Genomic DNA, 21,724 nt, shown 5'->3' with positions numbered 1-21,724 from the left:
GGCTCTGCATTATAAACTTCTATGAAGCACTTGGGGGTTCAAAGTGCTCACCACACATCTAGATAAGTTCCTTTCAGGGTCTAGTTTCCAAAATGGGGTCACTTGTGGGGAGTTTCTACTGTTTAGGCACATCAGGGGCTCTGCAAACGCAACGTGACGCCCGCAGAGCATTCCATCAAAGTCTGCATTTCAAAACGTCACTACTTCAATTCCGAGCCCCGGCATGTGCCCAAACAGTGATTTACCCCCACATATGGGGTATCACCGTACTCAGGAGAAACTGGACAACAAATATTGGGGTCAAATTTCTCCTGTTACCCTTGGGAAAATTAAAAAATTCTGGGCTAAATAATTATTTTTGAGGAAAGAAAACGTATTTATTATTTTCACGGCTCTGCATTATAAACTTCTATGAAGCACTTGGGGGTTCAAAGTGCTCACCACACATCTAGATAAGTTCCTTTGGGGGTCTAGTTTCCAAAATGGGGTCACTTGTGGGGGGTTTCTACTGTTAAGCCACATCAGGGGCTCTGCAAATGCAACGTGACGCCCACAGAGCATTCCATCAAAGTCTGCATTTCAAAACGTCACTACTTCACTTCCGAGCCCCGGCATGTGCCCAAACAGTGATTTACCCCCACATATGGGGTATCAGCGTACTCAGGAGAAACTGGACAACAACTTTTGGGGTCAAATTTCTCCTGTTACCCTTGGGAAAATAAAAAATTGCAGGCTAAAAGATCATTTTTGAGAAAATAATTTTTTTTTTTATTTTCATGGCTCTGCGTTATAAACTTCTGTGAAGCACTTGGGGGTTCAAAGTCCTCACCACACATCTAGATTAGTTCCTTTGGGGGTCTAGTTTCTAAAATGGTGTCATTTCTGGGGGATCTCCAATGTTTAGGCACACAGGGGCTCTCCAAACGTGACATGGTGTCCGCTAATGATTGGAGCTAATTTTCCATTTAAAAAGCCAAATGGCGTGCCATCCCTTCCGAGCCCTGCCGTGCGCCCAAACAGTGGTTTACCCCCACATATGGGGTATCAGCGTACTCAGGACAAACTGGACAACAATATTTGGGGTCCAATTTCTCCTATTATCCTTGGCAAAATAGGAAATTCCAGGCTAAAAAATCATTTTTGAGGAAAGAAAAATTATTTTTTATTTTCATGGCTCTGCGTTATAAACTTCTGTGAAGCACCTGGGGGTTTAAAGTGCTCAATATGCATCTAGATAAGTTCCTTGGGGGGTCTAGTTTCCAAAATGGGGTCACTTGTGGGGGAGCTCCAATGTTTAGGCACACAGGGGCTCTCCAAACGCGACATGGTGTCCGCTAACAATTGGAGCTAATTTTCCATTCAAAAAGTCAAATGGCGCGCCTTCTCTTCCGAGCCCTGCCGAGTGCCCAAACAGTGGTTTACCCCCACATATGAGGTATCGGCGTACTCGGGAGAAATTGCCCAACAAATTTTATGATCCATTTTATCCTACTGCCCATGTGAAAATGAAAAAATTGAGGCGAAAAGAATTTTTTTGTGAAAAAAAATTACTTTTTCATTTTTACAGATCAATTTGTGAAGCACCTGAGGGTTTAAAGTGCTCACTAGGCATCCAAATAAGTTCCTTGGGGGGTCTAGTTTCCAAAATGGGGTCACTTGTGGGGGAGCGCCAATGTTTAGGCACACAGGAGCTATCCAAACGCGACATGGTGTCCGCTAACGATGGAGATAATTTTTCATTCAAAAAGTCAAATGGTGCTCCTTCCCTTCCGAGCCTTACCATGTGCCCAAACAGTGGTTTACCTCCACATGTGAGGTATTGGTGTACTCAGGAGAAATTGCCCAACACATTTTAGGATCCATTTTATCCTGTTGCCCATGTGAAAATGAAAAAATTGAGGCTAAAAAATTTTTTTGCGAAAAAAAAGTACTTTTTCATTTTTACGGATCAATTTGTGAAGCACCTGGGGGTTCAAAGTGCTCACTATGCATCTAGATAAGTTCCTTGGGGCGTCTAGTTTCCAAAATGGGGTCACTTGTGGGGGAGCTCCAATTTTTAGGCACACGGGGGCTCTCCAAACGTGACATGGTGTCCGCTAAAGAGTGGAGCCAATTTTTGATTCAAAAAGTCAAATGGCGCTCCTTCCCTTCCAAGCCCTGCCGTGCGCCAAAACAGTGGTTTACCCCCACATATGAGGTATCAGCGTACTCAGGACAAATTGGACAACAACTTTCGTGGTTCAGTTTCTCCTTTTACCATTGGGAAAATAAAAAAATTGTTGCTAAAAGATAATTTTTGTGACTAAAAAGTTAAATGTTCATTTTTTCCTTCCATGTTGCTTCTGCTTCTGTGAAGCACCTGAAGGGTTAATAAACTTCTGGAATGTGGTTTTGAGTACCTTGAGGGGTGCAGTTTTTAGAATGGTGTCACTTTTGGGTATTTTCAGCCATATAGACCCCTCAAACTGACTTCAAATGTGAGGTGGTCCCTAAAAAAATGGTTTTGTAAATTTCGTTGTAAAAATGACAAATCGCTGGTCGAATTTTAACCCTTATAACTTCCTAACAAAAAAAAATTTTGTTTCCAAAATTGTGCTGATGTAAAGTAAACATGTGGGAAATGTTATTTATTAACTATTTTGTGTCACATATCTCTCTGGTTTAACAGAATAAAAATTCAAAATGTGAAAATTGCGAAATTTTCAAAATTTTCGCCAAATTTCCGTGTTTATCACAAATAAATGCAGAATTTATTGACCTAAATTTACCACTAACATGAAGCCCAATATGTCACGAAAAAACAATCTCAGAACCGCTAGGATCCGTTGAAGCGTTCCTGAGTTATTACCTCATAAAGGGACACTGGTCAGAATTGCAAAAAACGGCAAGGTCTTTAAGGTCAAAATAGGCTGGGTCTTGAAGGGGTTAAGTAAGCTGTATATTTGATAAGAATAATTGATTTATTCTTTGTTCTGTATTTTCTTATTTACTCTACTCTCTGTAACATCTTTACGTTGCTCAGCACACTTCTCCTCTTGTAGTTAATTCACACTCTACTCTGCCCTCTGGTTTTATAGGAGGTACATGAAGCAGGTCCAAGTTGCCATCCAATAGTTTTTTGGTTAGGGCTATCTGCTTACCTGAAGGCACCACTGCCGGAACAGACTGCGGTGTCTGAATATACAGTCTGCACAGGAGCCAACTGGCTCAGTTGGGCTTTTTAGTGTCTAATCTATTAATTCTCAGTGAGTTGCTACACATGCTTAACTGAAAGGCTGCCTCCTGATATTACGCACCATATCAGATGGTGGTGCTGGATGTTGTGATATGCTGAGTAAGGTTTTCCACATATCTGCCATGCTAACATTCCGCTATGCGGAGGTGCTGGTAGCAACTTCTTCCTCCTCCTCTGCCCTGTGCCTCTTCTCAGCCCCTGCTATCAGGTGAGTATAACTTCAGTAGTGCATCCATGGGTGTGCTTGTTTTCTGGCATTTTTTGATCAGTGATGAAAGTAAGGATGGCACATTGTGCTTGTAGTGGGGATCCAGCTGGCTGGCCATACAGTAATCAGCACTTGTTACAATCCTGCCAACTCAGCACGTGTGTTCCAGGCTGTCAAGAGGCAATGACAAGCTGCCCTCAGTTGCGTTCCCGTGCAGTCAGCGGGCACATCAAAACGAAGCATCCGCATACATCCGAACGTTAAGGATAGGTACGCAGGATGCATGCAGAAGTAGGTGGACCTAAATGGAAGAAGTGCAAAGTGGGTGGTGCTTCCTTGAGGAAGTACGCAGCTGTCCGCAAAGCCCCAGTACGCAAGTGTGAACCCGGCCTAAGAAATGCAGTTTAAGAATAATTATATGAAATGGTGAATGAGATAAAGATCTCCAAAAGACATTGATGGTTCTCATTGGATGATTCCATCCATTGGGGTTCCATTCCATTTAAATGTTCTAAAAAGCTCTTAGGCCGGTTTCACACATCCTGATATTTCCAGTACCAGAAAAACCGGTACCGGAGATATCAATGTCTGTGTGCCCGTGTGTGTACTTTGTCCCGCACACGTGTGGCAACAGTGCGCCACCAGTGTGCCGCATCAGTACCACACGGACGGTCACGGGGGAAGCTGCTCTACAGGTCGTGTGTGGTGCTGAAGCTGGCTGTCATTCCTTCTACTCTGCTCGGCCGGTGAGAAAAACCAGCAGGAGAGAATGGATGAGTGAGAAGCTGTGGGCACAGGCTCAGTAACTAGCGATGACGTCACTGAGTCTCTGCTCGCTCGCCGGCATGACCTCCTGTAACCTCAGGAGAGTGGGAGAATGCAAGTGATGAGGTCACTGTTACAGAGCTTGAGCTGCCATGTCCTCATCACTTGCATTCTCCCACGGTCCTGTGGTCACAGGAGTTCATACCGGCAGCGAGCACAGACTCAGTGACGTCACCGTTAGTTACTGAGTCTGCGCCCGCTGCGTATCATTCATTCTCCAGTAGATTAGAGCCGGAGTGGTTGCATTAGCACCACTCCCAGTTGTAAACTCTACATTCCCCTAGATATGGATTACTGCGTGGGACTGGCTGTACGCCGGACAGGTATGGTATACTGTTCGTTTATTATTTTGACATTTTTTACAGGAGATCGAGGGCTTCGCTTGGAATGGTAGACTAATAAAGGTGGGAAACTTTGTTGTGTCTGGTTTCATTTAAAGACTTTATTCTAACTGAGTTGTGTTTTACTAACCCTCTCCCAACTATAGGAGAGGTGACTTATTGACACTTACCAGCCTGAGTATAGCAGCCCGCACCTGTGAGTTTTGCTGGGTTGGTTGTAAAATATATTGGGGACCCAACATGGTTTTTTTCTCTCATCCCTTCTCCCCTGCTCACCGGCCAAGCAGGGGAGAAGGGATGACAGCCGCGGTCAGCACTACACACAGGAGAACAGCGCTTACAGTAGCGCCGCTTACCCCGCAGCAGTCCGTGCACACGGAGGACAGTGTAAACTGTTCTCCGAGTGCACGTATGCTGTCCATATTGTGGTACATGCTGCCAGAAAAAAACGGACATGTCTACGTGTTTTGCACACAAACACGTGTGAAAACACACACACGTGCACAGACACATAGATTATAATGGTTCAACGTGTTTATGCATCTCCAGAACAGTCAACACACACGTTCCAAAGACACGGACGAGTGAAAGAGGCCTTAGAGATATTTCCTTTACTCTTGCAGCTCCAAATGTTTTGACAATTGTACAGTTGTTGAACTTCTGAAGTTTGCAGTCCTTGCATGTAGCGTTCTAAGAAAATGTCTTCTTGTAAGCAAGACCAAATTAATGGTTGACTGTGTGCTATATTTTAAATGTCAAACCTCATGGTTATGTTAGCTCCATGTTTTGACCCCACTATAACATCAGAACTTGGTCAAACTAACCTTTAGATGATAGAGATTAGAGGGGTATTTCCATCTTAAACTTTTAGGTATAATCCGCAAAAAGATCTTTATAAAATAGTTTGGAATATTCATTGATTTCTTGGATAACTCTGTTATGAATGCCCTTGATAGTAGGACACTAAAAATTAGCCACAGTGTTCTGAGTCTTCTCTCATTGTGAATAATGATGAATACACCCTTGGTGGTCTAGGGCACTGGCTCTTTTTTTGGCACCATTCTGTATTTTGATGATGATTAGGCACTAAATGGCTGTAAAAAACGGCATCACTCAAAGTAGCTAGCCTTGACAATAACAGCATATTGACTATTACATCAGGAGACATATTACTAAAGCTGAGGTGGTATAAAACGTTGTGGGGGAAAGAAGAGGGAAGTGCTACATTAAAAAAGCCTTCCAACTAATTTTGCTTCTCTTTCTGCTTTTTGAAGATTCAGCCTGGAATATTATCACCAATTTCAAACATTCCTGTTCACCGTTGAGGAAATAAACAAAGACCCAAATATTCTGCCGAATATGACAGTAGGATTCCAGATGTATGAAACATGTAACATACCTCACTATGAATTACAAGGGGCTTTACAGTTCCTGACTGACTCTAGTACAACTATCGCCAACAACGAGTGTAATTCTAGACCAATGTTCCCTGCTGTCATTGGGTCCACAGTTTCTGCCAATTCTATAATCTTAGCTCATTTCTTGGGGACCTTCAGATATCCACAGGTAAGAAACTTTTAGAAACAAGCTTTATAAGGTAGGAAATTATGGCACATACAGTGGATATGGAAAATGTTCAGACCCCTTTAATTTTTTCACTCTTTTCATTGCAGCCATTTGGTAAATTCAAAAAGGGTCATTTTTTTCTCATTAATGTACACTCTGCACCCCATCTTGACGTAAAAAAACAGAAATGTAGAAATTTTTGCAAATTTATTAAAAAAGAAAAACTGAAATGGCCATGGTCATAAGTATTCAGACTAGTGATGGGCGAGCTCTAAAATGCTCGGGTCGAGCAAATTGGAATGCTCAGTTGCTCGACCCGAGCAACGAGCCCAGTGTAAGTCTATGAGAGACCCCCCCCGAGTCCTTTTAGGGTCTAAAAACATCTGAAATGGATGGGAACAATGCTCAAATGACATAGGACCATCATGGGGATTGCCCCTGGAAGCCTTTCTGACTCCCAGGTCACATTTGTGAACAATGTTGTCAGAGTCTTATGCCAGTTTTTCAGGCGCACAATAAAATATACAAAAACAAAACCAAAATGGATTTTCCTGGGAAATATGTTAAAGAACATCCTTTCCAGGGTAATGATTTGCGTGTAAGGCAAAATAAATAGCCCAAAACAAAAATGCTCCTCAACCATTTGGGCTATGTTCACAAGTAGCGTTTTTGATGAGTTTTTCAACTTTAGCACTGCTTTCAGCCAAGACAAAAGCATTCCCTGGGAGATGTCATTTTAACATTTTAAAACCTTAGCTGGCCATGTGGTGTGTGACACATCATCAGACACATCCTGTTTCATTTATGAGGGAGGGACACTGAAAGTTACAAAGTCTATTTTTATAGGGCCAGCAGTTGGCCCTCACTATCCTTAGAGAGCCATCAGCCGGCTATGCTTTGTTGTTCCCATTATTAAACAGTGAGTCCCTTATACTGTTATTGCGTATGCAGTGAGTGGCCGGGCTGCCCAAAATTTGTAGGTACCCCAACAACCCATTGAACAGATGTTAGTACCATTATTCATTTGGTACTCCCATACTGTTTGCTTATGCATTTAATGCAAGGCTTGCCCTGCCCCAAAGTTACATTCACCCCAAATAAGCCTTTGAACCCATGCACTGGATGGCCACAGAAATACCCAGTTCCTATTATTCATTTGATACTTGCATACTGTTATATGGGTTATCGGCAGAGTCTTTATAAAACAACCAAACTCTGGAAGACCTAACAGTTGGACTGCCAACTTCCATAATGTTGGTGTTACAGTAAATGGTTGCCTGCCTTCTGTCTGCAGCCAAAAAACTGCTACTTCCTGCCTGTTGGGGGGCTAGGCCTCCCTCCCACTGTGTGCTGCTGTCCTTGCTCTGCATGTCCTCCTGCCAGGTTGGGTCAGTTACTATCATCTACCACCTCGTCTTCCACTTCCACACTCTGGTCCTCCTTCTGACTTTCTGGCAATTGTGTGTCATCATCGTTCACCTCTTGTGATACGTTCCCACCATCACCATCGTGTGACCGTGCCTGCTCAAATATTTGGGCATCGCTAGACGCAATCTCATCTTGCCCCGCTTCAAGTGGACCGAACAAGAGGCCCGAATCTCTAAATGGAAAAATGAACAGCTCTTAGGAGTGCCCAAGTGTAGGATCAGCTGCCTCCGGGCGCTCGGAATGGTTGGAGGAAGGACGATCAGGGTGAGGAATATGCAGTCCAGACTCACAGCTGCTCAGGCTTAACTGTATGGAAGACAAGGTGGTGTTGGTGACAAAATGACTGGAGGTATTATCCGCTATCTAGCCAACAACCTTTTGACACTGCTCTGGATTCAATAGTGGTGTTCTGAAGTCTCCTAGTAATTCGAACAGGAAGGTTGAGCAAGAAGATGTGGGTGTTTGTTGTCGCATAATTTCAGTTTGGCCACGGCCTCGGCAACTGCATGCACATCACCATTATGTCCACTTGCTCATCCCTTGCCACGCGCCTTGCCTATTTTAAATGCACTACAATATTTTCCACATTCACTACAAATGGCTGAATTTGGAGTGAACTTATATGTGATCGGGGTGTGGGAAAACCACAGTTTAAAATATCTGGCCTCTAGCTAAAAATTTTATTTCAGCATACTGGTGTCAATAATTAGGCTAAGGCACTGGAAAAACAGTTGAATGGTGGCCTCAAATGCCACAATTTGTAGCCAACAGATAGAAGAGGCGTGTGACGGAGATAATAAACTGTAAAATACATAAAACCTACAAGAGAAAAAGTGAGCAAAAAACCCTGCTGTAACTAAGTAAAAAAGTAAAAGTGCATTTAAATAACACAGAGCTTTTAGTAATACTGTTTTTTGATTAAAAAAATAGCACAAAAGCCATCCCACCACGCCAAGGTAACTCTGATAGGGACAGTCCAACACTGTCTAATATTAAAACGTTACCATGTGGCAATGTTGACCTCAGTGTGAATAAGGGCAGACAAAAGGACTGGGCCCAACCAGTGAAACACCAGACTGGGGAAGCCTTATATACAATTTCCAGCTCAGGAGAGGGGAAGGCCACACCCCGGCTTGCACAGAATGCAACAATACAAAGAAAAAAAAAAGCATTGACACACGGTAAGGTTTTAAAATTAGACAGTATAGGACTGTCCGAATCAGAGTTACCTTGACGTGGTGGGATGGCTTTTGTGCTATTTTTTTTTATCAAAAAACAGTATTATTAAAACTCTGTGTTATTTAAATGCACTTTTGCTTTTTTACTTAGTTACAGTTTTTTTGCTCACTTTTTCTCTTGTAGATTTTATGTGTCTTGTGGCCAATGTTAACATGCGTTTGACTTCTGCATGTGTACCAACTCTAGTTAAGCTCAATTTTTGTGTTTTTTTTTAAACTGTAAAATATGTGGCCTGTATTTTTATTTTTTTTACAGGAAAATAGTGTCAAGAACTGGGGTAACAAACAGCAAAAAAAGTTGAAAGGAGGACTAAAATGCTTCAATTTGTAGCCCACAGATAGATGATGCGTGTGATGGAGATACCACATTGTAAAATATGTGGCCTGTATTTTTATTTTACAGGAAAATAGTGTCAAGAACTAGGGTAACAAACTGCAAAAACAGCTGAACGGAGGCCTGAAATTCCACAATTTTTAGCTCACAGATAGATGAGGCGTGTGATGGAGATGCCACACTATAAAATATGTGGCCTGTTTTTTTTATTTTCGTACAGGGAATTGTGTCAAGCACTATGGTAACACAGCAAAAACAGTTCAATATTAGCCTGTTATGTTGCAGTTTGTAGCCCACAGAGATATGAGGTTTCTGACGGAGATAGCCCACTTTCAAATATCTGTCCTGTGGTTTTTTTTGCCAGCAAAATTGTGTCAATAAGTAGGCTAACACACAACAAAAACAATTCTATGGAGGCCCGAAACGGCATATTTTTGGCCACAATGATATTCGATCTGTGTGGTGGACAAAATCCAGTGTAAAATATCTGCCCTGTAGCTAAATATTTTTTTGGCAGCTAAATATTTTTTGGCAGCAAAATGGTGTCACAAAATTATCTAAGATCCTCCCAAAAAGCTCTTAGGAGCTTTGAGTACTGCGGAAATTATTTTGAAACCTTGGCCAGATCTGCGCCTTGCCACAATTCTGTCTCTGAGCTCCTTGGCCAGTTCCTTTGGCCTCATGATTCCCCTTTGGTCTGACATGCACTTTGAGCTGTGAAGTCTTATATAGACAGGTGTGCACCTTTCCAAATCAAGTTCTATCAGTTTATTTAAACACAGCTGGACTCCAATGAAGAAGTAGAACCATCTCAGGCCTGTTTCATATGTCAGTGGCTCCGGTGCGTGTGGTGACAGTTTCCTCATGTACCGGAGACACTGACTCACGTAGACACATCAAAATAAATGTGTTTCTGCACATGTCAGCGTGTTTTCACGGACCATGTGTCCATGTGCAAAACACGAAGACATGTCCGCCTTTCTCCGGCAGCATGGTCCGCAAAGCGTCCCGCACACGTGCACACGGAGAACAGTGTGCACTTTCCTCTGAGTGCACGTACCGCCACAGGAGAAACAGTGCTACAGTTAAGCGCTGTCCCCTGCTTTTGGTGCTGAAGCCGGCGTTCGCTGGAGAGAAGTAATGAAAAATCAAGGCTTTTTTTTGTTAAAAATAAAGTTTGGGGTCACATCCCACCTCGAACCCCCCATATGCCCACCCGCTTGCAGAGAAATACTCACCCAGCTCTCGCGATGCCTCCTCTCAGCGCCGGCAGCCTGTCATGTGGTACCGCTCATTACAGTGATGAATATGTGGTTACACCATTGGAGTTCAGCTATCCTGCCTGTCTCTGATGTAAGTCGTGGAGGGTCTTACAACCTCGGTGTTCCGGCCACCGGTTTCTGCACCTCAGAAGGAGGCTGCCTGCTCCTGGCTGGTCTCCCACTGGATTCCTCTCCTGTGCTTTGCTCTCCTACATGCTCACTGCAATATATTCGGCTTTCTGTATTTCTCTTTCCAGGAACTGCAGCACTGCGGCTACACAGCTCCGTAAACCCTCTTCTGCCTCAGACTGATCCAGTCTGTTTCCTGGCAAGAACTGACTGAACCTGAAACTCAACTAACTTTCCCTACAGACTACCATATATATGGGGAGTCACCTAGTAAATAGGATCAAAAGCTCCCCCTGGTGGCCTGGAGTGCGAATGTGTTGCATGCTTGTGGTTACCTGGTGTTGTGAATTCTGTGGCTGAGTTCACTTCTGTGGTCACAAGTGGTATTGCAGTCTCTGGGCTTCCTCCCTCAGGTGTTTTGGTGAGCTCGTTGGCTGCCTTGCTATTTAGCTCCACCTGAGTCTGTCTTCCTTGCTCCTTGTCAATGTTCCAGTGTTGGATCTGAGCTACTGCATCTTTCCTTGGGCCTGCTGCTCTGCTAGATAAGTGCTTCTAGTTTGTTTTCTGTTTTTTCTGTCCAGCTTGTTATTATCTTTTGCTGGAAGCTCTGAGAGGCAAAGGGGTGCACCGCCGTGCTGTTAGTTCGGCACGGTGGGTCTTTTTGCCCCTTTGCGTGGTTTTCGTTTTAGGGTTTTTTGTAGACTGCATAGTTCTCTTTGCTATCCTCGCTCTGTCTAGAATATCGGGCCTCACTTTGCTGAATCTATTTCATTCCTACGTTTGTCTTTTCATCTTGCTAACAGTCATTATATGTGGGGGCTGCCTATTCCTTTGGGGTATTTCTCTGAGGTAAGTCAGGCTTGTATTTCTATCTTCAGGCTAGTCAGCTCCTCAGGCAGTGCCGAGTTGCATAGGTAGTTGATAGGCGCAATCCACTGCTGCTTCCAGTTGTGTGAGGATAGATCAGGTACTGCAGTCTACAGAGATTCCACGTCTCAGAGCTCGTCCTATTGTTTTGGGTTATTGCCAGATCTCTGTATGTGCGCTGATTACTGCACGCTGTGTTGCCTGATTGCCAGCCATAACAGTACAAGGAGCCATTCAATGATTTCCAATAGAGGGAAAAAAGAAATCCTGACATCATTTTTTTTTCTTAGCTCTGTCTTCAGTCTTTTTTTTTCCCCTAGACATTAGAGTGCTTCAGGACACAGCTGTGGACATGGATATTCAGGCTCTGTGCTCCTCAATGGATAATCTCGTTGTAAATGTACAAAAGATTCAAGATACTATTGATCAGAAATCGATGCTAGAACCAAGAATTCCGATTCCTGATTTGTTTTTTGGTGACAGAACTAAGTTCCTGAGCTTCAGAAATAATTGTAAGCTATTTTTGGCCTTGAAACCTCATTCTTCTGGTAATCCTATTCAACAGGTTTTGATTATTATTTCTTTTTTGCGCGGCGACCCACAGGACTGGGCGTTTTCTCTTGCACCAGGAGATTCTGCATTGAGTAATGTTGATGCATTTTTCCAGGCGCTGGGATTGCTTTACGATGAGCCTAATTCAGTGGATCAAGCTGAGAAAAATCTGCTGGCTTTATGCCAGGGTCAGGATGATGTAGAAGTATATTGTCAGAAATTTAGGAAATGGTCAGTACTCACTCTGTGGAATGAATCTGCACTAGCGGCTTTGTTCAGAAAGGGTCTCTCTGAAGCTCTTAAGGATGTAATGGTGGGATTTCCTATGCCTGCTGGTTTGAATGAGTCTATGTCCTTGGCCATTCAGATCGGTCGTCGCTTGCGCGAGCGTAAATCTGTGCACCATCTGGCGGTATTGTCTGAGAGTAAGCCTGAGCCTATGCAGTGCGACAGGACTATGACTAAAGTAGAACGGCACGAACACAGACGTCTGAACAGACTGTGTTTCTATTGTGGTGATTCTACTCATGCTATTTCTAATTGTCCTAAACGCACTAGGCGGTTCGATAGCTCTGCCGTTATTGGTACTGTACAGTCCAAATTCCTTTTGTCCATTACCTTAATGTGCTCTTTGTCATCATATTCTGTCATGGCGTTTGTGGATTCAGGCGCTGCCCTGAATCTGATGGATTTGGATTATGCTAAACGTTGTGGATTTTTCTTGGAGCCTTTGCGGTGTCCTATTCCGTTGAGAGGAATTGATGCTACACCTCTGGCCAAGAATAAGCCTCAGTACTGGGCCCAGCTGACCATGTGCATGGCTCCTGCACATCAGGAAGTTATTCGCTTTTTGGTACTGCATAATTTGCATGATGTGGTCGTGTTGGGGTTGCCATGGCTACAAACCCATAATCCAGTATTGGATTGGAACTCTATGTCGGTAACCAGCTGGGGTTGTCAGGGAGTACATGGTGATGTTCCATTTTTGTCTATTTCGTCATCCATTCCTTCTGACATCCCAGAGTTCTTGTCGGACTTTCAGGATGTATTTGAAGAGTCCAAGTCTGATGCCCTTCCTCCGCATAGGAATTGTGATTGTGCTATCGATTTGATTCCTGGTAGTAAATTCCCTAAGGGTCATTTATTTAATTTGTCCGTACCTGAACACACCGCTATGCGCAGTTATGTGAAGGAGTCCCTGGAGAAGGGACATATTCGCCCATCGTCGTCACCATTGGGAGCAGGGTTCTTTTTTGTAGCCAAGAAGGATGGTTCGCTAAGACCGTGTATTGATTACCGCCTTCTTAATAAGATCACTGTTAAGTTTCAGTATCCCTTGCCATTGATTTCTGACTTGTTTGCTCGGATTAAGGGGGCTAGTTGGTTTACTAAGATTGATCTTCGTGGTGCGTATAATCTGGTGAGAATCAGGCAGGGAGATGAATGGAAAACGGCATTTAATACGCCCGAGGGTCATTTTGAGTATCTGGTGATGCCGTTCGGACTTGCCAATGCTCCATCTGTTTTTCAGTCTTTTATGCATGACATTTTCCGTGAGTATCTGGATAAATTCTTGATTGTTTACTTGGATGACATTTTGATCTTCTCAGATGATTGGGAGTCTCATGTGAAGCAAGTCAGAATGGTTTTCCAGGTACTGCGTGCTAATTCCTTGTTCGTGAAGGGATCAAAGTGTCTCTTCGGTGTGCAGAAAGTTTCATTTTTGGGGTTCATCTTTTCCCCTTCTACTATCGAGATGGATCCGGTTAAGGTTCAGGCCATCCAGGATTGGACTCAGCCGACATCTCTAAAAAGTTTGCAGAAATTCCTGGGCTTTGCTAATTTTTATCGTCGCTTCATCTGTAATTTTTCTAGCATTGCCAGACCATTGACCGATTTGACCAAGAAGGGTGCTGATTTGGTTAATTGGTCTTCTGCTGCCGTGGAAGCTTTTCAGGAGTTGAAGCGTCGTTTTTGCTGTGCCCCTGTGTTGTGTCAACCTGATGTTTCTCTTCCGTTCCAGGTCGAGGTTGATGCTTCTGAGATTGGTGCAGGGGCGGTTTTGTCACAGAGAGGTTCTGGTTGCTCAGTGTTCAAACCATGTGCTTTCTTTTCCAGGAAATTTTCTGCTGCTGAGCGTAATTATGATGTGGGCAACCGAGAGTTGCTGGCCATGAAGTGGGCATTCGAGGAGTGGCGTCATTGGCTTGAGGGTGCTAAGCATCGCGTGGTGGTTTTGACTGATCATAAGAACCTTACTTATCTTGAGTCTGCCAAGCGCTTGAATCCTAGACAGGCCCGTTGGTCGTTATTTTTTGCTCGTTTTGATTTTGTGATTTCATACCTTCCGGGCTCTAAAAATGTGAAGGCGGATGCTCTGTCTAGGAGTTTTGTGCCCGACTCTCCGGGGTTATCTGAGCCGGCGAGTATCCTCAAGGAAGGAGTCATTGTGTCTGCCATCTCCCCTGATTTGCGGAGAGTGTTGCAGAAATTTCAGGCTAATAAACCTGATCGTTGTCCGGCCGAGAAACTGTTCGTCCCTGATAGGTGGACTAGTAAAGTTATCTCTGAACTTCATTGTTCGGTGCTGGCCGGTCATCCAGGAATCTTTGGTACCAGGGAGTTGGTTGCTAGATCCTTCTGGTGGCCATCTCTGTCACGGGATGTGCGTGCTTTTGTGCAGTCCTGTGGAATTTGTGCTAGGGCTAAGCCCTGCTGTTCACGTGCCAGTGGGTTGCTTTTGCCCTTGCCGGTCCCGAAGAGGCCTTGGACACATATTTCGATGGATTTCATTTCTGACCTTCCCGTTTCTCAAAAGATGTCTGTCATTTGGGTGGTCTGTGATCGCTTTTCTAAAATGGTCCATCTGGTGCCCTTGGTTAAATTGCCTTCCTCCTCTGATTTGGTGCCTTTGTTCTTCCAGCATGTGGTTCGTTTACATGGCATTCCTGAGAATATTGTTTCTGACAGAGGTTCCCAGTTTGTCTCGAGGTTCTGGCGAGCCTTTTGTGGTAGGATGGGCATTGACCTATCTTTTTCCTCGGCCTTCCATCCTCAGACTAATGGCCAGACTGAACGAACCAATCAGACCTTGGAAACATATCTGAGATGTTTTGTTTCCGCTGACCAGGATGATTGGGTGTCATTTTTGCCGTTGGCTGAGTTCGCCCTTAATAATCGGGCCAGCTCGGCTACCTTGGTCTCTCCATTTTTCTGCAATTCTGGGTTCCATCCTCGTTTCTCTTCAGGACAGGTTGAGTCTTCGGACTGTCCTGGTGTGGATTATGTGGTGGACAGGTTGCAGCAGATCTGGACTCAGGTAGTGGACAATTTGACCTTGTCCCAGGAGAAGGCTCAGCTTTTCGCTAATCGCAGACGCCGTGTGGGACCCCGACTTCGTGTTGGGGATCTGGTTTGGTTATCTTCTCGTCATATACCTATGAAGGTTTCCTCTCCTAAATTTAAACCTCGTTTTATTGGTCCGTATAGGATTTCTGAGATTCTCAATCCGGTGTCTTTTCGTCTGACCCTCCCAGACTCCTTTTCCATACATAATGTATTCCATAGGTCGTTGTTGAGGAGATACGTGGCACCTATGGTTCCATCTGTGGAGCCTCCTGCCCCTGTTTTGGTGGAGGGGGAATTGGAGTATATTGTGGAGAAGATTTTGGATTCTCGTGTCTCTAGACGGAAACTCCAGTATCTGGTCAAATGGAAGGGTTATGCTCAGGAAGATAATTCCTGGGTTTTTGCCTCTGATGTCCATGCCCCAGATCTTGTTCGTGCCTTTCATGTGGCTCATCCTGGTCGGCCTGGGGGTTCTGGTGAGGGTTCGGTGACCCCTCCTCAAGGGGGGGGTACTGTTGTGAATTCTGTGGCTGAGTTCACTTCTGTGGTCACAAGTGGTATTGCAGTCTCTGGGCTTCCTCCCTCAGGTGTTTTGGTGAGCTCGTTGGCTGCCTTGCTATTTAGCTCCACCTGAGTCTGTCTTCCTTGCTCCTTGTCAATGTTCCAGTGTTGGATCTGAGCTACTGCATCTTTCCTTGGGCCTGCTGCTCTGCTAGATAAGTGCTTCTAGTTTGTTTTCTGTTTTTTCTGTCCAGCTTGTTATTATCTTTTGCTGGAAGCTCTGAGAGGCAAAGGGGTGCACCGCCGTGCTGTTAGTTCGGCACGGTGGGTCTTTTTGCCCCTTTGCGTGGTTTTCGTTTTAGGGTTTTTTGTAGACTGCATAGTTCTCTTTGCTATCCTCGCTCTGTCTAGAATATCGGGCCTCACTTTGCTGAATCTATTTCATTCCTACGTTTGTCTTTTCATCTTGCTAACAGTCATTATATGTGGGGGCTGCCTATTCCTTTGGGGTATTTCTCTGAGGTAAGTCAGGCTTGTATTTCTATCTTCAGGCTAGTCAGCTCCTCAGGCAGTGCCGAGTTGCATAGGTAGTTGATAGGCGCAATCCACTGCTGCTTCCAGTTGTGTGAGGATAGATCAGGTACTGCAGTCTACAGAGATTCCACGTCTCAGAGCTCGTCCTATTGTTTTGGGTTATTGCCAGATCTCTGTATGTGCGCTGATTACTGCACGCTGTGTTGCCTGATTGCCAGCCATAACAACCTGGTTAAAGTTATCCCTTCTTGCCTCCAAACGTAACATCACTCTCCCCATGAGGAAAGCAATGCTACTGTGATGACCAGGACCCTGGGGCGCCACATTAACATCAGGGAAGAGCCCGGTGAACCTATCTTGGTTTGCGCAAGATCGATACTGTACAGATCGATCATCCATCAAGTCATGATGGCTTGAGATTGAGCTTAAGGCCGTTTAAAAGAAAATTAATTTTTTTCTATAACATTTTTTAATTTAATTTACTTGTGTGTTTAATTTTTATTAACTCTCCTTATCTTTAAATTGTGGGAAAAAAGAAAATACGTCAAATTTCTTTGCACCATTTACCAATCACTATGAATAACATAGCTAAAGAAAATAAATACTTGGTGTTTTGGTTTTTAGGTTTGTTCCTTGGGGTTATATGGGACTGTATTTCAGAAAATTGCATAGAATGCTCCAGCTCTAGCTTTTCAAATATGGTTGAAATTATAGAAATATTGTCCTCTCTTCTGCAAAAACGAATGTATTTCAATTATTCACATTTTTTTAAATATAATGATACACAAAGCAGCAAAAATAGTGTGAATGTTCCATTTTTCAACTATTGTTTTACTTCCAAACCATTGGATTATACAATGCATGTAACTTAACTGTATTATAGTGAGAATCTTGATGACTTAATCAAACAGCAAGGTGAAATATGTTTCCAAGACATAATAATAATGTAAGCTAGATACCAAAGAAGAAAGGATGCAAACATTATGATAGAACATTGTGGGGAAATTATGTGTGATTGTACTGGTACATCCCACTCTCGTAAACCTTAGAAAAAATGCTCAAAAGCGTAAATCAATGGGAAGCCTACATTTATTTTGCAGGATTGATCTTTGGAAAGAGAGTAATAAAACAATAGGGTCATGGCAACACAAGGAAATTTTGTTCACGTCACCATTGAGCAGTGCATGGAAAGAAGGTCTAAAATATTTTTGGGAGTCATTTCCATACTTTCCACAAAAATCATTGTTAATGATTCTATATTTTCTTTCAAAGTCTTTGCAAAGTACAAAAAAATAGCTATAAAATAAAAGGAACTAAAGCACAGTTATTATAAGACCAAGCAAGAAGAATTATCTCGGTTTTTCCAAACACAATGTTTACAAAATAAATGCTGCACAGTGAAAAAAACATATTCTGAGAGGCGGTTGGTCTTCCAAGCACAATATGACCGTGTGTTGCATGGACAGTCTTCTGACTCTATTGAGGTTGTTTGATGCTTATTTTTCCTGCAATAGTGCACAGTGAAGCTAAAGTCTTTTTCATGGGTTTCCATATCCCAGTAAAACAACCTATGACCAATTTAGAATCGTTTGACGTTTTAGCCCAAAATCTTCATAACTATATATTCTCCAAACAAATTTACATTGTTCAAATTTCTAATTCTTTGTATTACAATCTACTTTTTTTCTTCCAGATCAGTCCATTTTCCAGTGTTTCCATCTTAAGTAACAGAAACATGTTTCCATCCTTCTTCAGGACCTTCCCGAGTGACATTGTCCAGTCTAAAGGCATGGCTCAGCTTATTCTCAGATTTGGCTGGACCTGGATTGGTCTTCTGGCTCTCGATAATGATTATGGTATACGAGGAACTCAGCCAATAAAAGAAGATATAATAAAAGCTGGAGCATGTGTGGCCTTTATGGAATATATTAGCCTTGGTCAACCCGATCGCAATGCTCCACGTATAGTCAAGGTCATGAAAGAGTCCAGTGCTAAGGTTGTAGTTGTTTTTACCACTGAAGTTGAATTTATTCCTATTTTGAATGAGATGATAAAGCAAAATCTAACGGGAAAGATTTTTATTGGGAACACCGGTTGGGCAAAGTCGCTGTTATTGTCCATAAGTAAATATTTCCAGTTGTTATCTGGTAGTCTTAGTTTAGCCAGCAATGATTACACTATCCCAGGTTTTAGCCAATTCCTGGCCAAGATCCATCCATCTACATCAACAACAGTACACTGGACCACGATAATGTGGGAGACTGTTTTCAACTGCCAATTTGTCCCTGAGAACCAAACTGTTTCTTTAGGGAACCCGATGAAGGTTTGTACTGGATCAGAACATATAGATGATATCAAGAACAATTCCATCTATATCGCCAGCCTTAAAATGACTTATGTAATGTTTGCTGCCGTTCATGTCTTATTTAAAGCGTTGGATGATCTGAAAACCTGCAAATTTGGGGAAGGGCCATTTTCTAAGAGGACCTGTGCAAACATTTGGAACTTCAAACCATGGCAGGTAAATATACATATGCTGGGTTCAAAATAATTACTGCATTCAGTGCTGTGAAAAAGTGTTTGCCCCCTTCCTGATTTCCTATTATTACAAATTTGTCACACTTTTAGCATACACAAACAGATCACCAAGCAAATGTAAATATTAGACAGTGATAACCCAAGTAAACACAAAATGTAGTTTCTAAATGAAAGACTTTATTAAGAGAAAAGGAAATACAAACCTACAGTGCCTTTTGTGAAAAAGTGATTGCCACCCTCCCCTAAAAACATAAATGAACTGGTTTATCACATCTTTGAGAAGCTGAGTTCAAAGTCCCTAACCACACACAGGCCTGATTACTGCCACACTTGTTCTCAATCATGAAATTACTTAAATAGGACCTGCCTGATAAAGTGAAATAAACAAAAAGGTAATCAAAAGCTAGACATCATCTCCTCATCCAAAGAAATTATGTAACAAATGAAAAACAAAGTAAATGAGATATGGAAGATGTTATAATCCATTTCTAAAACTTTGGGTCTCCAATGAACCTAATTGAGAGCTATTATCCACAAATGGTGAAAATATCGAACAGTGGTAAACCTTCCCAGGAGTGGTCTGCCGACCAAAATTACACCAAGAGTACGTCTCATTCAAGAAGTCACAAAAGAACCCACAACAACATCTAAAGAACTGCAAACCTCATTTGCCTCAGTTAAGGTTGGTGTTCCTGACTCTAACAGAAGAAAGAAACTGGGCAACATGGGCCTGCATGGATGGAAACCACTGTTGAGCAAAAAAAACATAAAAGTTAGCCTCAGTTTTGCCAGAAAATACCTTGATGATCCCCAAGACTTTTGAACACACTGTGGATAGACGAGACAAAAGTTTAACTCTTTGGAAGGTGTATGTCCCATTACAGCTGCCGTAGAAGTAACGCATGTGTCATGTGCCCAAAAATGGTACCAATAAAAACGTCAACTCGTCCTGCGAAAAGCAAGACCCCACATGACTCTGTGGCCAAAATATGGAAACTTATAGCTCCCAAAATGTGGTGATGCAAAAACAATTTTTTTGCAATGAATAGCGTCTTTTAGTGTGTGACAGCTGCCAAACATAAAAACCTGATATAAAACTGGCTGTAAATAGTAAATCAAACCACTCTTTATCACTCCCTTAGTTAGGAAAAAATAGTAAAATAAAAAATTGTATTTATTTCCATTTTCTCATTAGGGTTAGGGTTACGGCTTAAGTTAGGGTTAGGGTGGAGCTAAAGTTAGGGTTAGGGTTGGGGCTAGCATTGGAGTTAGGGTTTGGATTACCTTTATGGTTGGGTTTAGGGTTGGGATTAGGGTTGGGATAAGGTTTAGGGGTGTGTCAGGGTTAGGAGTGTGGTTAGGGTTATGATTATGGCTGGGATTAGAGTTAGGGGTGTGTTGGGATCAGGGGTGTGTTGGGGTTAGGGGTGTGGTTAGGGTTATGGTTAGGGTTGGGAATAGTGTTAAAGGTGTGTTCGGGTTAGGGTTGGAGTTAGAATTGGTGGTTTCCACTGTTTAGGCACATCAGGGGCTCTCCAAATAAGACACCACGTCAGATCTCAATTCCAGCAAATTCTTCGTTGAAAAAGTAAAATGGTGCTCCTTCCCTTCTGAGCTCTGCTGTGTGCCGAAACAGTGGTTTACCCCCACACATGGGGTATCAGCGTACTCTGGACAAATTGGACAACATAGTATGTGGTCCAATTTCTCCTGGTACTCTTTTGAAAATAAAAATGTTTTGCTTTAAAATGATTTTTGTGGGGAAAAAATGATTATTTATTTTCACGGCTCTGCGTGATAAGCTTTAATGAAACACTTGGAGGTTCAAAGTTCTCACAACACATCTAGATAGGTTCATTGGGGGTCTATTTTCTAAAATGGAGTCACTTGTGGGGTATTTTTACTGGTTAAGCACGCCAATGGCTCTGCAAACACAACATGATGCCCGCCGACCATTTAAAAACGGTGGTCCTTCCCTTCCAAGCTCTGCCATGCGACCAAACAGTGGTTCCCCCATACATGGGGAATCAGTGTACTCAGGACAAATTGCACAACAACTTTCGGTGTCCAATTTCTCCTGTTACCATTGGGAAAATAAAAAATTTGGGCGAAAAGATCATTTTTTGGTAAACAAAATGATTTTTTTTATTTTTATGGTTCTACATTATAAACTTCTGTGAGGCACTTTGGGTTCAAAGTGCTCACCACACATCTAGATAAGTTTCTTAGGGGGTCTACTTTCCAAAATGGTGTCACTTGTAGGGGTTTCCACTGTTTATGCACATCAGGGGCTCTCCAAACGCGGCATGGTGTCCGATCTCAATTCCAGCCAATTTTGCACTGAAAGGTCAAACAGTGCTCCTTCCCGTCAGAGCTCTGCCATGCGCCCAACCAGTGGTTCACCCCCACATATGGAGTATCAGCATACTCAAGACAAATTGCACAACAACTTTTGAGGTCCAATTTCTCAATTAACCCTAGGGAAAATAAAACGATGGCTGCAAAAAAATCTTTTTTGTGAAAAAAATATGATTTCTTATTTTTACGGCTCTACATTATAAACTTCTGTGAAGCACTTGGGGGTTCAAAGTGCTCACCACAGATCTAGATAAGTTCCTTAGAGGGTCTACTTTCCAAAATGGTGTCACTTGTGGGGGTACCACTGTTTAGGCACATCAGGGGCTCTCCGAACACGAAATGTTGTCCGATCTCAATTCCAGCCAATTTTGCATTGAAAAGTCAAACGGTGCTCCTTCTCTTCCAAGCTCTGCCTTGCACCCAAACAGTGGTTTACCCCCACATATGGGGTATCGGCATA

General features: G+C 42.9%; 1 protein-coding gene across 1 annotated transcript in view; it reads left to right on the top strand.

Moving 5' to 3' along the window:
* The first annotated feature begins 3,357 nt into the window (after positions 1-3,357).
* Positions 3,358-21,724, top strand: part of LOC138674703 (extracellular calcium-sensing receptor-like) — a 58,268-nt gene continuing 39,901 nt past the window's right edge. The window contains exons 1-3 of the mRNA XM_069762520.1: positions 3,358-3,443; positions 5,884-6,175; positions 18,062-18,889. Coding sequence (XP_069618621.1) covers positions 3,358-3,443; positions 5,884-6,175; positions 18,062-18,889 — 1,206 coding nt within the window. The remainder of the gene's footprint in view (positions 3,444-5,883; positions 6,176-18,061; positions 18,890-21,724) is intronic.

This window comes from Ranitomeya imitator, chromosome 4, assembly GCF_032444005.1.
Source record: "Ranitomeya imitator isolate aRanImi1 chromosome 4, aRanImi1.pri, whole genome shotgun sequence".
NCBI lineage: Eukaryota > Metazoa > Chordata > Amphibia > Anura > Dendrobatidae > Ranitomeya > Ranitomeya imitator.
This window is presented reverse-complemented; position numbering and strand designations above follow the sequence as displayed.